The sequence below is a fragment of the Cottoperca gobio genome, chromosome 24 (genome assembly GCF_900634415.1).
Source record: "Cottoperca gobio chromosome 24, fCotGob3.1, whole genome shotgun sequence".
Classification (NCBI taxonomy): domain Eukaryota; kingdom Metazoa; phylum Chordata; class Actinopteri; order Perciformes; family Bovichtidae; genus Cottoperca; species Cottoperca gobio.
In genome coordinates this window covers 22233775-22247269 of record NC_041378.1, presented here as the reverse complement: position 1 = coordinate 22247269, position 13495 = coordinate 22233775, and the positions used below count along the sequence as shown (strand labels likewise).

General features: G+C 42.5%; 1 protein-coding gene across 2 annotated transcripts in view; it reads left to right on the top strand.

The window, feature by feature from the left end:
• Positions 1–11773, top strand: part of ube2j1 (ubiquitin-conjugating enzyme E2, J1) — a 35093-nt gene extending 23320 nt beyond the window's left edge. The window contains exons 6-9 of one of the 2 annotated variants that reach the window (XR_003831675.1): positions 2348–2477; positions 4207–4335; positions 8556–8803; positions 10268–10397. Coding sequence is in view for 1 of the 2 variants with exons in the window: in XM_029425395.1 (XP_029281255.1) it covers positions 2348–2477; positions 4207–4335; positions 10268–10561 (553 nt within the window). In the remaining variant the exon portion in view is untranslated. Of the gene's footprint in view, positions 1–2347; positions 2478–4206; positions 4336–8555; positions 8804–10267 lie in introns of both variants that reach the window. The other variant, XM_029425395.1, reaches the window with a different exon arrangement.
• The last annotated feature ends 1722 nt before the right edge of the window (positions 11774–13495 follow it).

The window sequence follows — 13495 nt, the reverse complement described above, 5'->3', positions numbered from 1 at the left end:
CATAGTCCAGTGACATGATGACTGGAGGCGTAGGAGAACACTTGCCAAGCCTTGCAAAATGTCTGATGCCTAATAATCCCATCTTCTTCCCCAGCTACATCTTAACTTCACTTGAATAGAATTCAATTTCAGTTTGGCTCCAGAGGAAGACACTGATTTGGATCATTTGATGCCATAATGTATCCAAATCTATCCATACTACCTTTAGCCTGAGGAGCTCCACGGTGATGATGTGGCGTTCCTCAGAGCTCCTCTACACAGCTGTAACATCAGCCCATTAGCGGATTCAAAGGACGATTAGCTTTTCTAAGAAAAATCCAACCTCTTTAATGTGTTGCACTTTATCACATCACTGCATTAAGAGTGTTGATCCTTCTCTTAGCAGTGTTGCACTAAACCCCGCTGCCAGGACTGACCTGGGATGTGCACAACAAACCCTTACCAGGGACCTGGCATGTGAACGTGCCACAGGTGGGGAAGGTGAAGCCAAACGTGTCAGCTGAGGATGCACTGCGAGGCGGCCAATAATACAAACAGACAGCCAGTTCCATAAACACAAGTTTAACAATAACACACAGATGCTTCAGCTTTTGAAGCTGGGATTCATACACAGCCCTGTAAAGTCTGGACAGCCGCTCAATCTAAAAATCTGTACAACTTCATAATCAATCTTCCAAACTACCATTGCACCAGACGATGGTACATTTTTTCTTTTGCAGATAAAACAATGTACCACAGGCGGCTAACTTAGTGAAATGTAACTTTTAAATGTCTGACTAATTCAGAGTTTTATGCTTTATGTGTTAACTGTGGCTCTGTATCACACACGCTGTTAATTAACTACCTGGTACATTGCTTTCTTATTTTCATAGTTTTAACCGTTTTAAAGGTGACAAACGGTGACGTCAGATTTGTTCAATAATTCAAATAGATCTGATGTTGTGCTCACTTCTCCACCAGTTGGAGAAACCATCGACCAATCAGAGCTTTGTGCTGTGAATGGAATTACAAATGGCCTACATAGCTACATTGACTAAGTGGTACAGGTTGTTGTCTATCAAGGAGGTTGCGAGAGAAAAGGTAGCATGACCCATAGACAGAACGGACGTGTTTCTGAGAATAAGACAAAGGTTGGAAAATCACCAGGCTTTTCCTGAAAGCATGTAGCTGTGACCTTAAGTGTGTAAAATAATCTGGTCTACTGTGAAAAGTAAGCCAGAACATCGATGTTGGGCTGGTTTATAATTTACAGGTCATTTATTTTGTTACCAAACCACTACCTTTCTACCCACAGTAATATCTTCAGGTTGTTCACCCACAGAGTGCAGCCACCTGGCTACTCATCAAATGGCCTGATACTGTCACAAGGAACGCATGAGAATGAAGGCAATCTTTCACATTGGGTTAGGGTTATGTCGTGTAAAGATTGTCTTAGTGGTGGAAGGAGAACACACGGAGAGTGGAGTAATCTTCACCCGGTGTATGTGTTACTTGAAGGTTACATAATACCGATGAGCAGTTTGTGCTTGTTTTGGTGAGCTTGTGGAAACAAAACTACATCCAAGAACAAAAAAACACAAGGAAATAAAAAAGAAAAGAAAAGTTAGGCCAGGCTCATCGCTCTTTTGCGCCTGAAGCTTCCAGCAGGTCGGTCCCTTTATTTGACAGGGGACAGTGTAGAAACACGGGAGAGAGAGGGGGAGGGCTGTGACATGTAACAAAGGAACTGAACCTGGGATGTTGCAGAAGTATGGCCAGCGCTGTAACTCGGCTACTAAGGCACTCCACAAAAAACTATTTCAGTGTTTCCCACAGAACTTTGTGAGACTATGGTGGGTGGTCCGGGGGCATTCTCCCCCAGAAGAAACGTGTACATGTTAGAGTTAAAAGCATCAATCTGGTGCACTTTGAGAGGTTAGATATATGAAACATGTTGTGCTCTTTCTGGTTAATCATTGTGTGCTCTTTAAACACATTATTAATAAACACATTGGTTTCTAGAATGGATAAACAAATCTACAATTCTTAAAGACTGTTTGGATGGCTTGCTGCCGCAGACAGCTGATGCACTGAGGACAGTCTGAACAGAGCACGCCCCCTGTTCCCTGTCGGGGCGCTGTGAGCCTTCACCCTTGGGGCGCCGCATAACGGCACTGCTGAGGAGAACATTTTGGTTCATTTTGAAACTGTGGCAAGGCAAGTTAGACTATGGCGGGCCGCCACAGTCTAGTAATGGGAAACAGTGAATTTCTATTCTTTGTCCACACATTGACATATTAACAATATAAGAATAAGAGGTGCTCTGGCAGCAGGACGAGCTCACCATGTTCCATCTGTTCTCCTGCAGATCCCAGGACTTCTGCTGTGAGGCGTGTGGTTGCTCCATGCGCTCTGCCCTCCTGGCACTGACCCCCAACAGCAACCCCAGCGCAGAGGACGACAAGGCTAAAGAGCTGGCTCAGCAAATCAACTTCAAGGTACAAACACTGGCTGTTACCCGAGTCTCTTTTTTTGTTAGGGCCGGACAATAAACCATTATGAAGTTCTTACCCATTTAAATGTACGCGAGATTACTAAACTCATAAATAGTGTTCGAGTCCTTTTATTGACCTCAACAGCCGAGAGACAGCAGGCCTCATCATTTGCCCTGTTTTACAAGATGTTTCATCCTATTCAAGTCAGGATTCTACTGTTTTCTCATGTGTTACTGTTTTAATTGTGTTTGCTGTTTATGTTAACCCAACACTTTCCATCATTACAACACTCATGTCATACTCACCACTCTGAGTTTCTCTTTTTGGCTGGACCGCAGCAAAGTGGGGCCAGCCCTATTAACGTGAACTGTCCCTCTCTTACTTAACCGTCCAAGAGTGTTGTTTGTCACCAATGAGGCTTTTGTGAAACAGATGCAAAGTAAACTGGCATTGTAGAGAGAGAAAAACATAGCTGCTTTATTGTTTACATTGTATAGAAAAACCAGGAGTTCCTCTAGTACATCATGACAAGTTGCTGCATTAAACTGCCTTCATATGATGGGACATTGTTTCTCTTCCCTCACCGCGAGGTAGGGCGCAGAGCCTTGCAGAGGTGAAGGCATCAGGCGGTTTTATGTCTATGGTAACCTCCCCTGTTTGGCCGTGTAGCTTCTGGCTCTGTCACATACAGCTGTTATCTCATTGGTTGGTAACTGAGGTCAAAGTCCAAATCATTTACATTGTCAAGGGTAGCACTTCCGCCTAGTTGGTGGCACCGCTCTCTCCATCGGAAGACAACGGCACAGCAGCGCAGAGCGGTTTCACTGCTGATCATGTGGAAGCAGCTTTAAAGTGACATACTGCAGTCTATCCCAGAGCAGACGATCATGATGGTGGCAATTATGCTCTATTAGCATGCTCTATGTTCAGTTAGTCAGTCAGTAGCATGACTTGGGATTTGCTCAGTATTTAACCCTCTTTTGCAACTACAAAACTGCAGCCATAGATCATTAAACCAAAATACTTTTACAGAATATAATAAATACGAACACTTATTAAATACTTCTAATAATGCATAAATACTGGTTTTATACTCCAATTAATCCAGTAACATGCATTTTGTTTCCAATCCTTTGAGTTTTTGAAATGATAGTGAAACATTGACACTTCCTGCAGATGTGTTTCACATTAAAAGTGCTCTAGCAACTCAAATGGCATTATCCATCCTGTTCCTGTTCCACCTTTGTTTTAAAACATGTACACAGGAAGTGTGGCGTGTTTAATGAACCGTAGCTTGATTTTGATATTTAAAACTAAGAAGAAGCAATTGGAAACAATTAGTAAATGTTAAAAGTGTGAGAGTCAGAGCAACAGAGTGGTGAGTATGACATGTTGAATTAGTGCTGTGGAAATGTACATTATACTGAATGTACCTTGTGAACTGCTGGCCACATCTTCAGCTGTTATTTGAGATTCGGCCATTACGTCATGACTGGCTTTTATTTATGGTAGCCATAATAACAATGACATCAAATCAGCCAGCAGTCCAGAATGTTTAACTGCTAATTAATCAGCACAAACTCATCCAAAGTGAGTCACCACGAGAGAGGGAAATATCATTCACTGCTTTATTTTAAATACAAGTATTGCTGTATTTAACGTTTTGAAGTAAACTGTCATGATATACATTTGAGGGCATGTAGTGACGGCAGTGTCCTGTGTGTTAATGCAGGCAGAGTCCAGTGTATCCAGACAGGCGAGTGAGAGCGGAGGTGCAGAAAGCGAGCCTTCCACACTCGCCCAGGGAGACGCCTCCACGTCTGCAGGACAGGAAGCTTCTGAAGGCTCTCAGGCTGAGGAGGTGGGTGTTCCACTGACGGCACATAACTTGCCTGCAGCACACCACAAAGCATACTGTTATTACATGGGTTGGATATTTTATATTATTATTATTATAATCACTGCCCCCACAAAGTGTAGTTGTTGCCAAGGTGACATCTAAGAGGGATACGGATAAACAATAAAATCTGCAAAATGTAGGAAATCAGTCTTAAAAACCTAAAGGACTCCGGTTCATTCCAACATTACTGTTCATCATTTCTATCCGTTATGATAATGTATTTATATAATAGCTGAGAACTGTGAATGTAGTGCCATCACTAAGAAACACTGCAGTCAGACATTCTGAAAGTTATACAAATCTATTATGAAGGCAAAGTGTAAAAGGATTTCTCAAACTGTATTACCAACGTGGGACGGTCAGTTCCAGAATCAGAAATCCTTCATTAGTCCCACAACGGGGAAATGTACCTTGTTACAGCAAAAGAAGTATGAAGTAAAGTGGCGAGTACACAATAATTAAATAGTTAAAGTTATAAAAAGTGAATATTGCACAGATTTACAAAAAGCACACTTAGTGGCCAGGTGTGTCTCCCCACACCTTGTTATGTGGATGAACTATTTACTTGTTCATGTTTATGTTTGATGTTTTGTTTTTTACTTTGTCACATCTCATTATTTTGTTTTCATAGCTGATAGAAATGATTGCCTTAACTGGATTATCCTTTTGAGGTATATATGTATAGGTTAAAACGGGGGTCTACAACGTCTTTCAGGCCAAGGACCCCCAAACTGGAGCAGGGACCCCCTGCTGTCGGAGTTCTGTGCGAGGGGGGAGTGCTGTCGGAGTTCTGTGCGAAGGGGAGTGCTGTCGGAGTTCTGTGCGAGGGGGGAGTGCTGTCGGAGTTCTGTGCGAGGGGGGAGGTTGTGAATGTGCAAAAAACAAAATGCTTTTTTAAATTAAAAAAATGTTTTATAAAAAATGTTTTGCTTCATCTACAAACAATTGTGCGACCCCCCTGCACAATGAATTAATAAATATTTTGATAAATATGAATTCCTTATGACAGCCATTTTAATGTCCTTCTGAGCTAATGCACATACTTCATCGTAGTGCCGGTTATTATCAACCCCCTGTTTATGATTTTATGGTTTTATTAATATAATCATGATTAATACTGTTAATCACCAGACTTGCCCATACATAATGGTGACACTGTTGTGAGGCGTAGCAGTGTTCCAACAATATAGTAGAATACTATTAAATGATCTGTGTACATTATATGTTTGATGTTATGTTAAAAACGAAACCGAGCAGAAGAGAAACTGCACAAAGCAAGCAGTAGACCGGGGGGGTCAAACTCAATCACAGGGAGGGCCAACATTAAAACCTGGGACTACGTCGAGGGCCAAACACGGTCCACATTTATTGAACAGGATACACATATTGGATAAAGTGCAAAAAGATATGGAACATATTTAAGTCAACTGCAGACGGATTGTTGAGCAGTTCAATTTAAATATCTGAGCAGCAAAGTCGGCAAATGCTCTCAGTTGATCAGCAGAATGCTGTCGGGAACACAGCGGTGGAGATGTTTGTCAGTGTTTGGAAACACGTAGTGACCAAAGTTTCCTTCTGCATCAGAGTCTCCCACAGGCAGCTCGGCTTGGAACGCTCTCACTGCATCACACATGTCCGTGATCACACGGCCCTGAAGCTGCAGGTTTAACAGTGAGATGCTTCGTTATGTCGCACCAACAGGCCAGCTCACATCGTCCCAGAGATCTGTGGTGTCTTTCTCTTTGCTTTTCAAAAACTTTCATTTCATTCACATATTTAGATTCTTCCTCAAATGTCTTTCCCCGTGGTTGTGCCATGCATTGATTTAATTACTAAAACCGGCGGGCCAGTTATGACAGACATGATATTTTCTCGCGGGCCGGATATAATTGCCTTGAGTTTGACACCCGTGCAGTAGACACAGAAATGTGCACATAAATGAGATAAATAACGTAAGCGTTTAGTTTATTTAATAAAAGAGCTCCTGTTCAATGCAACACTGATACCTCTATTAGTACTCGGAGACGTGTTATTCTTAAAAAATGCACGCATAAAGATGCATTCAATGTTATTAAATATATGGCTCTCAAGGAAATACATAAAAAAATATTTGGCTTTTATGTCTCTCCCAGCCAAAAAGGTTCCCGACCCCTGCTCTACACAGTAGGCGGTTTGTTCATTTTTAACAGGGTTTGTTGTTTCGTTAACCCACAACCAGCAAACCGTCCCATGAACGACTCTTTCGATTCTATATTCAGCTGTATAGTTACAGTTATAGTTTATATAATATTATGGATTATGGATGGTACTGACGGAACGGCGAGACTCAGACGGATTTGTAATAGAAATTTTTACTCTGCTACTTCAGCACCACGAACAGCACCATGTATTTATCAATACACAGCACAGTCGATAGTTCAGAGCCATTAAAGATTGTAACTTTCACAAACCAAGTCAGATAAAGATGAGTCCGATGAGTCAGGCAGACAAGACTAACATACAGTGCATCCCGAAAGTATTCACACAGCCTTATTCCAAAATGGATTAAAAAAGGTTTTTTTGAAAAAGTGAAAAAGTTTTTTTAGATTTTTTTGCAAATGTATTAAAAATAAAAATAAATAATATCACATGTACATAAGAATTCACCCCCTTTGCAGTGACACTTGAAATGAAGCTCAGGAGCATCCAATCTCTATTTATCATCGTTGAGATGTTCCTACACCTTGTTTGGAGTCCACCTGTGATAAATTAAATTGATTGGACATGATTTGGGAAGACACACACCTTTCTATGTAAGCTCCCACAGTTCACAACCAAACCAGGAGGTCAAAGGAAGCCTGTGGAGCACAGAGCTGGGGAAGGCTACAAAACAATGTCTGCTGCATTAAAGGTCCCCAAGAACACGGTGGCCTCCATCATTCTGACATGGAAGAAGGAACAACTAAGACTCTTCCTACAACTGGCTTCCCGTCCAAACTGAGTAATCGGGGAGAAGGGCCTTGGTAAGAGAGGTGACCAAGAACCCGATGGTCACTCTGACTGAGCTCCAGAGATCCTCTGTGGAGATGGGAGAACCTTCCAGAAGGACAACCATCACTACAGCACTCCATGGATCTGGGCTTTATGGCTGAGTGGCCAGACGGAAGCCACTGCTCAGTGCAAAACACATGAAAGCTGCTTGGAGGACTCTGAGAAACCAGATTCTCTGGTCTGATGAAACTAAGATTGAACAGTTTGGCCTCAATTCTAAACTTCACGTCTGGAGGAAAACGAGCACTGCTCATCCCCTGTGCAATACCATCCCAACGGTGAAGCATGGTGGTGGCAGCATCATGCTGTGGGGGGGTTTTCAGTGGCAGGGACTGGGAGACTAGTCGGGGTCAACAGAAAGCTGAAAGGAGCAAAGTGCAAAGAGATGCTCAATGAAAACCTGCTCCAGAGCACTCTGGACCTCAGACTGGGCCGACGTTTCACCTTCCAACGGGACAACGATCCTAAGCACACGGCCAAAACAACGCAGGAGTGGCTTAGGGAGAAGTCTGTGAATGTCCTTGAGCGGCCCAGCCAGAGCCCGGACTTGAACTCAAGTATAGAGTAAAGGGTGTGTACGTATGTACATTTTTAGTGTTTTATTTTTAATACATTTGCAAAAAATTAGTCATTAGTATTGTGTGTAGAATGTTGAGAACATTTTTTTTATTTAATCCATTTTGGAATAAGGCTGTAACATAATAAAATGTGGAAACAGTGCAGGGGTATGAATACTTTCCGGATGCACTGTATTTAACTAAACCCCTCTGCCCCTGCACTGTCTCTGCTCCTAGGGGATGGAGAGGGGGGATGGCAGGTTAACAAGGAGCATGCATTTTGTTCTGCGTACTAACAAGGGGAGGGTATCCCCCCCTTTAAATCGCCTCCTGGATCTCTGACTGTGTGATAGCTAAACAATTGCTGTAGAAAGAAGCCACTGACTTTTAACTTTGTGGGTCCGACAATAAAAAACACTTACTTGTGATGTATTACATCACCAGATCATATACTATAGAACTATAAATCTCATTCACTGACATGCAGTTTAGTTGATACTAAGGATTATTTAAGCTTTGCTAATTCCTGCTCCTGATAATTAAAAACCTGACCTGTCTTCAGCATTCTGTGCTTTGTTTTTCAATCCACTTCAGCTCCAAAGTATTGGACGGAGCAGCGGGTGTTCTGAAGCTCCACAGTGTACAATCAAAAGCATTACATGCTGCTGTCTGGATGCAGTCAATTATGCATCTTTCACATTGTTCCCTTTAATTGGTGGCACACGTCATCCCCTGCTGACATCCCACTGAGCTCCAAAAGCATTATGAATATGTACGGAAGGAAATGATTCTGCATGCTGAGTTTGGAGCAGAACCATACAAGCTGTATTGGTTGCACTGAGGTACTGTAGTTTTGTGAAATCAAGCAGCTAGATATCACCACTTCCTCTAAACATTATAGTGGATGTGCTATGGTAGCTTGAAGCCTGTGGTTCTGTGGCTTCTTTTCACCACTTCAGATGATATGGACAAGCTTTGTAACCTAAGAGGATTGATTTTGGCGCCAGCTGCTTCACACAGACCCATTCTGAAGGAGCAGAGAGGAGGGTCAACTTAGATTAGTGTTTGAGTTTAGACAAACTGAGGAGAGCCATGTCAAAAGTAGGACTCACCATCTGCTGCTGAAGTTGGAGTGTTAAAAGTTGTGCGGCCCGCATGGCCCCGCTCCCTGAGTACAGAGGGATGTGGGATAACTCTGAACTGTTAACTGCTCCCTCCAGTCTTTCATTGGGTGAACTGTAAGTTTTCTGTGTAAACGCTGTCGGCACTACCCCCCCCACTGCCTCCTGCCCTCCACAGAGGAATCATTCCCTCAGCACTGGTCACTTTTAATGAACAGGAGCATCATAACATTATCTTTAACTAACTCTATTTATGCTGAATATGCTGATCCAGCAAGCTCATGAATTACTTATTATTTCTATGAATTTTATTTTTAATAAAAGGAAAGCATCTCCGGTGTGTTTTAATACAGACAAAATCACAATCTCATTGTTCTCACTTACATATTTTACATTGCTGTTGTCAGACAATGTAATGAGGACTAATTAATGAAGAGGGATTTGATTTGATTGTGGGTCATGAATACGACCTTTGAACCAGCAGTCATTACCTCGCTGTTAGCTCACATCATCACATCATTGTTTTTTGAGGACAACATTGTCTGACAGAATCAACACAGTATGATAATGCACAATAAATACAGTTTAATGACTGTGATGATTAATGATTAATATTCAAAATGATCACAGGCGGAAACAAAGATTATTTGAAATGCCCCCAGCCCTCACTGGGGGTTCTGTCGGTGTGAAGTGAAGACAGCATGCTGGAATGGAGAGAAAGAAATATGCATTTATAGGTTTACAAATATGGCGTAAGGTGGGATAGGACAGTGGGCTTATTAAATATATTACAGCCTCATAGGATCTGCAATGTGTATTTATGCTTATATAACACAAAAGATTTCAGCAAAACTGAAAAATGTTTCCAGGGTACTTCAGAACCTTACTGGGTCCGGGACTGAGCTGTAGCACAACCCGAACGCAATGCAGCCAGATCCAGTTACATTACATTACAGTTCATTTAACTGACGCTTTTGTCCAAAGCGACTTACAAGAAGTGCAAACAATCATGAGGATACAGCTCCCAACATTATTAGTACATTATCTTCAAATAGATGAAATCCTTTAAGTGCAGAACAATAGCTTCAAATAAGCCAACAATAAGTGCAACATACAAAGAACAGTTGACGAAATAGAGTAATTGTTTCACCTCTAATGTTTAGTTGTGTCTCAATGCCTCCACAGGCAGAGGAGTCTCCAGCCACAGGGATAGAGGGACCCCGTCCCTCTACAGCCCCCAGCACCGGGCGCCCTCTCAGCCCTCGGCAGCGTCGGGCCCAGCAGCACAGCCAGCAGGTCCAGAGGGACGGCAGAGAACCAGCCAGCAGGCCGCTCTTCGCCCCCACTCCTCGCCAGCCCCATGATGAGAGCAATGCAGGCTCAGTCGTCCTCATCGTGGTGCTCACTCTGGCCCTGGCCGCGCTCATCTTCCGCAGGATCTACCTGGCTCAGGAGTACAAGTTTGACTACGAGCTGTGACTACACACTCCCCCCTCCCCCTTCACCTTCAAGTCAACCCCCCTGCTACCACCCTAACAGAACTATGGCCAGCTGAAATGGAACCAGAGCCGAGGCGGTGGCTGAGTCTGACTCTCTGCCCTCCCTTCTCGTCAGCAGAGGGTTGGCTCTCCTCTGAGGGGGAACTTTCATTCCTGCAGAGGAGGCGCTCCACTCACCACAACACCTCCAGGGTTTCTTTTAATCAATGTGAATTTTACTCTCCAGAGTGTCGTGCTTTTTTGCAAACGGGAAGCTTTGTTGTGTTTTTGATCAGTTCAGCAGCCACACACACACCACATGTACCCTTCCATATAATTGTTCTGCCGCTTGTTCCCATTATTGAATTAAAACTGTAAGATAATATGTCAACAAGGTTAAGGGGATTATTGTCTCAAAGTGATGAATTGATCTGGATGCATCTGCACAAAGTGAATGTGCTATGATGACTTCTTCTTTATGCGCTTTAACTTCCTGTTTGGTCAGGCCAGTCACATCATACAACAACCACTGTGTGGGCGTCTTCAAGTGCACCAGCAGTTTTGGTTCATATAGGTGTGGTTGGTATGACATTTTAATCTTAAATATCCTGTGCGTGAGTGCGTGCACCTCAGATCGGAGGTCGGGGGATGCGGAAGGGATGTAGTCAAGAACGTGCCTTTAGGTCACAATGTTTGACACAGGCCAGCACAAATGATGACCCTATTGTAGCTAGGAATAATATTCCATCCAAATATTGTCAGGTACTAGCCCTTTTTTTTCACCCCTTTTAGAGCCTGAATAACTTTAATCAAATGTAATAATAACAGCTACTTGTAGAGTGACTGTATCCTGGCAACAGCACCTCCTGCGGCCCCACATTAAAGGATGACTAGACTGTGTTATAATATATTTTGTTGAGTTGTGTATTTACATTATCCCAAATGTTTCCAACAATGTTCAGATCTAGAGAAATCTGTAATTTTATATGAAAATTTCATGTCACCGTTATCTCCGACAAAATAATTGCGATTCACATTCATCATCCCAATAATCATCAAAACTCGTAAAACTCTGACTTTAAGAGTTTTGATGGTTATTGGGATGATGAATAACATACTGACATCCCTTAACCTTACATTTAGTTAAACACAAATATTTGTATTGCATCACAGATAGGATAAATAAAGGATGGATAAAGAATGAAAACGGCAACATTGTGTGAGTCTGTTCTTTCTTGCATGATAATTCCTGTATTTTTTAAATATTTGACTTCTCTACCAAGATAACGAGCTCATACAGCTTTTTCCAGTCATGAGGATATTCACAATTATCCCGATCATGGAAATTAACCACTATGAACTTATGGCGAGTGTTTTTATCCCACTCTTAGGTCTCTTGTGCTATCCCTTAAGGGATAGCACAAGAGACCTAAGGCTTAGGTAACGGTGCGTTCATTTAGTCGTCTGTCACTGCGTGATATCCCCTTTCCTACTTGTAGCTGCATCTAAAGGCCCTGTCACACAGTTCCGTATGGTAGAAACGTATGCTGGCGTATATGAAAATTAGCTAAAAATTTGTCAGAGTCCAAATATGTCCAACTTTTCATCGGATCGGATTGGAAAATACAGAGCCTATGTCTAACCTATTGATAGCGTATCACTTACTTATACAAAACGTATCAGACAAATGCCCAACGAAGGCATAACATATTCCTAGCATATTGGCCCTGTCACACAGTTTCGTATGGCAGCAATACGCTGGTGTACGTTGATATGAGGTAGGGGCAAGTTGGGCATAAGTAGTATTCTTTAAGAGCACGCTGGGGTACGTTGTTGAACGCTGAGGCCGCAAAGATTTTTTGAGCATTTTCGTACCCAACGTGTGCCTCACTGGTTATGCATAAGTTACACATAAGTTCAGGTACGTTAGACATACGTGAATACGTAGAGGTACATTACGTTAGTCGTAAATTGATATACATCGGCTGACGTGAACCCTACAGCCAATTTATTGATAACGAGTGGATAACTTATTCGTAGCCTATGCTTAACCTATGTCTGACGTATCTGCAACGAGTCTCGACTTATTCAGACGTATTAAACTTATGTTAAACTTATGCCTGACGACGGAGTAACTTATTAAACATGTTTCTACAGTACAGTCAGTCTTCAGCTAGCGTTTTCGGAGCTTATTGGGGTTTGAGTATGTATATAGGGTCCCTGTGAGTAGCTCATCCTCATCTTCACAGCACGTCTTGATGAACACATCAACCCATCATTAACCTCTCTCTTCTTCTTGGTCTTCTTGGGCGGCATGTTGACTACGCTAGGAATATGTCGTGAAATACGTTTTGCATAAGTAAGTGATACGCTATCAATAGGTTAGACATACATGTATACGTATAAAAATGTGTTATGTATACATTATACGTACAGTATACGTCAGCTACAACACCGATGTGGACTTTTCCGATCCGATGAAAAGTTGGACGTATTTGGACTCTGACAAATTTGTAGCTACTTTTCATATATACGCCAGCATACGTTTCTGCCATACGGAACTGTGTGACAGGGCCTTATGTCTGGCGTGTTCGCCGTGATCGGCGTATCGTCTGCGTCCTTCAAACGATCACAATTTACCCCTAACCTATATCAACGTACACCAGCGTATTGCCGATATTTCGTATACACCGCCATACGTTTCTGCTATACGGAACTGTGTGACAGGGCCTTTAATTCCGGCAAAACAGAAGAGCAAAAATAATCTCAACGTCAGAAAAATACCAAACTGCTGCTTGCACTGGTCGTTGAGCCGCCACTAAAATAGAGCCCATTGTGTAATAATACTCAGCAGCCCTGTGAAGGGAAGGAGTTAACTGATCCAGGATGGGCGGAATATGACACGTTTACTGAAGCACAGCATGAGGGCAGAGTG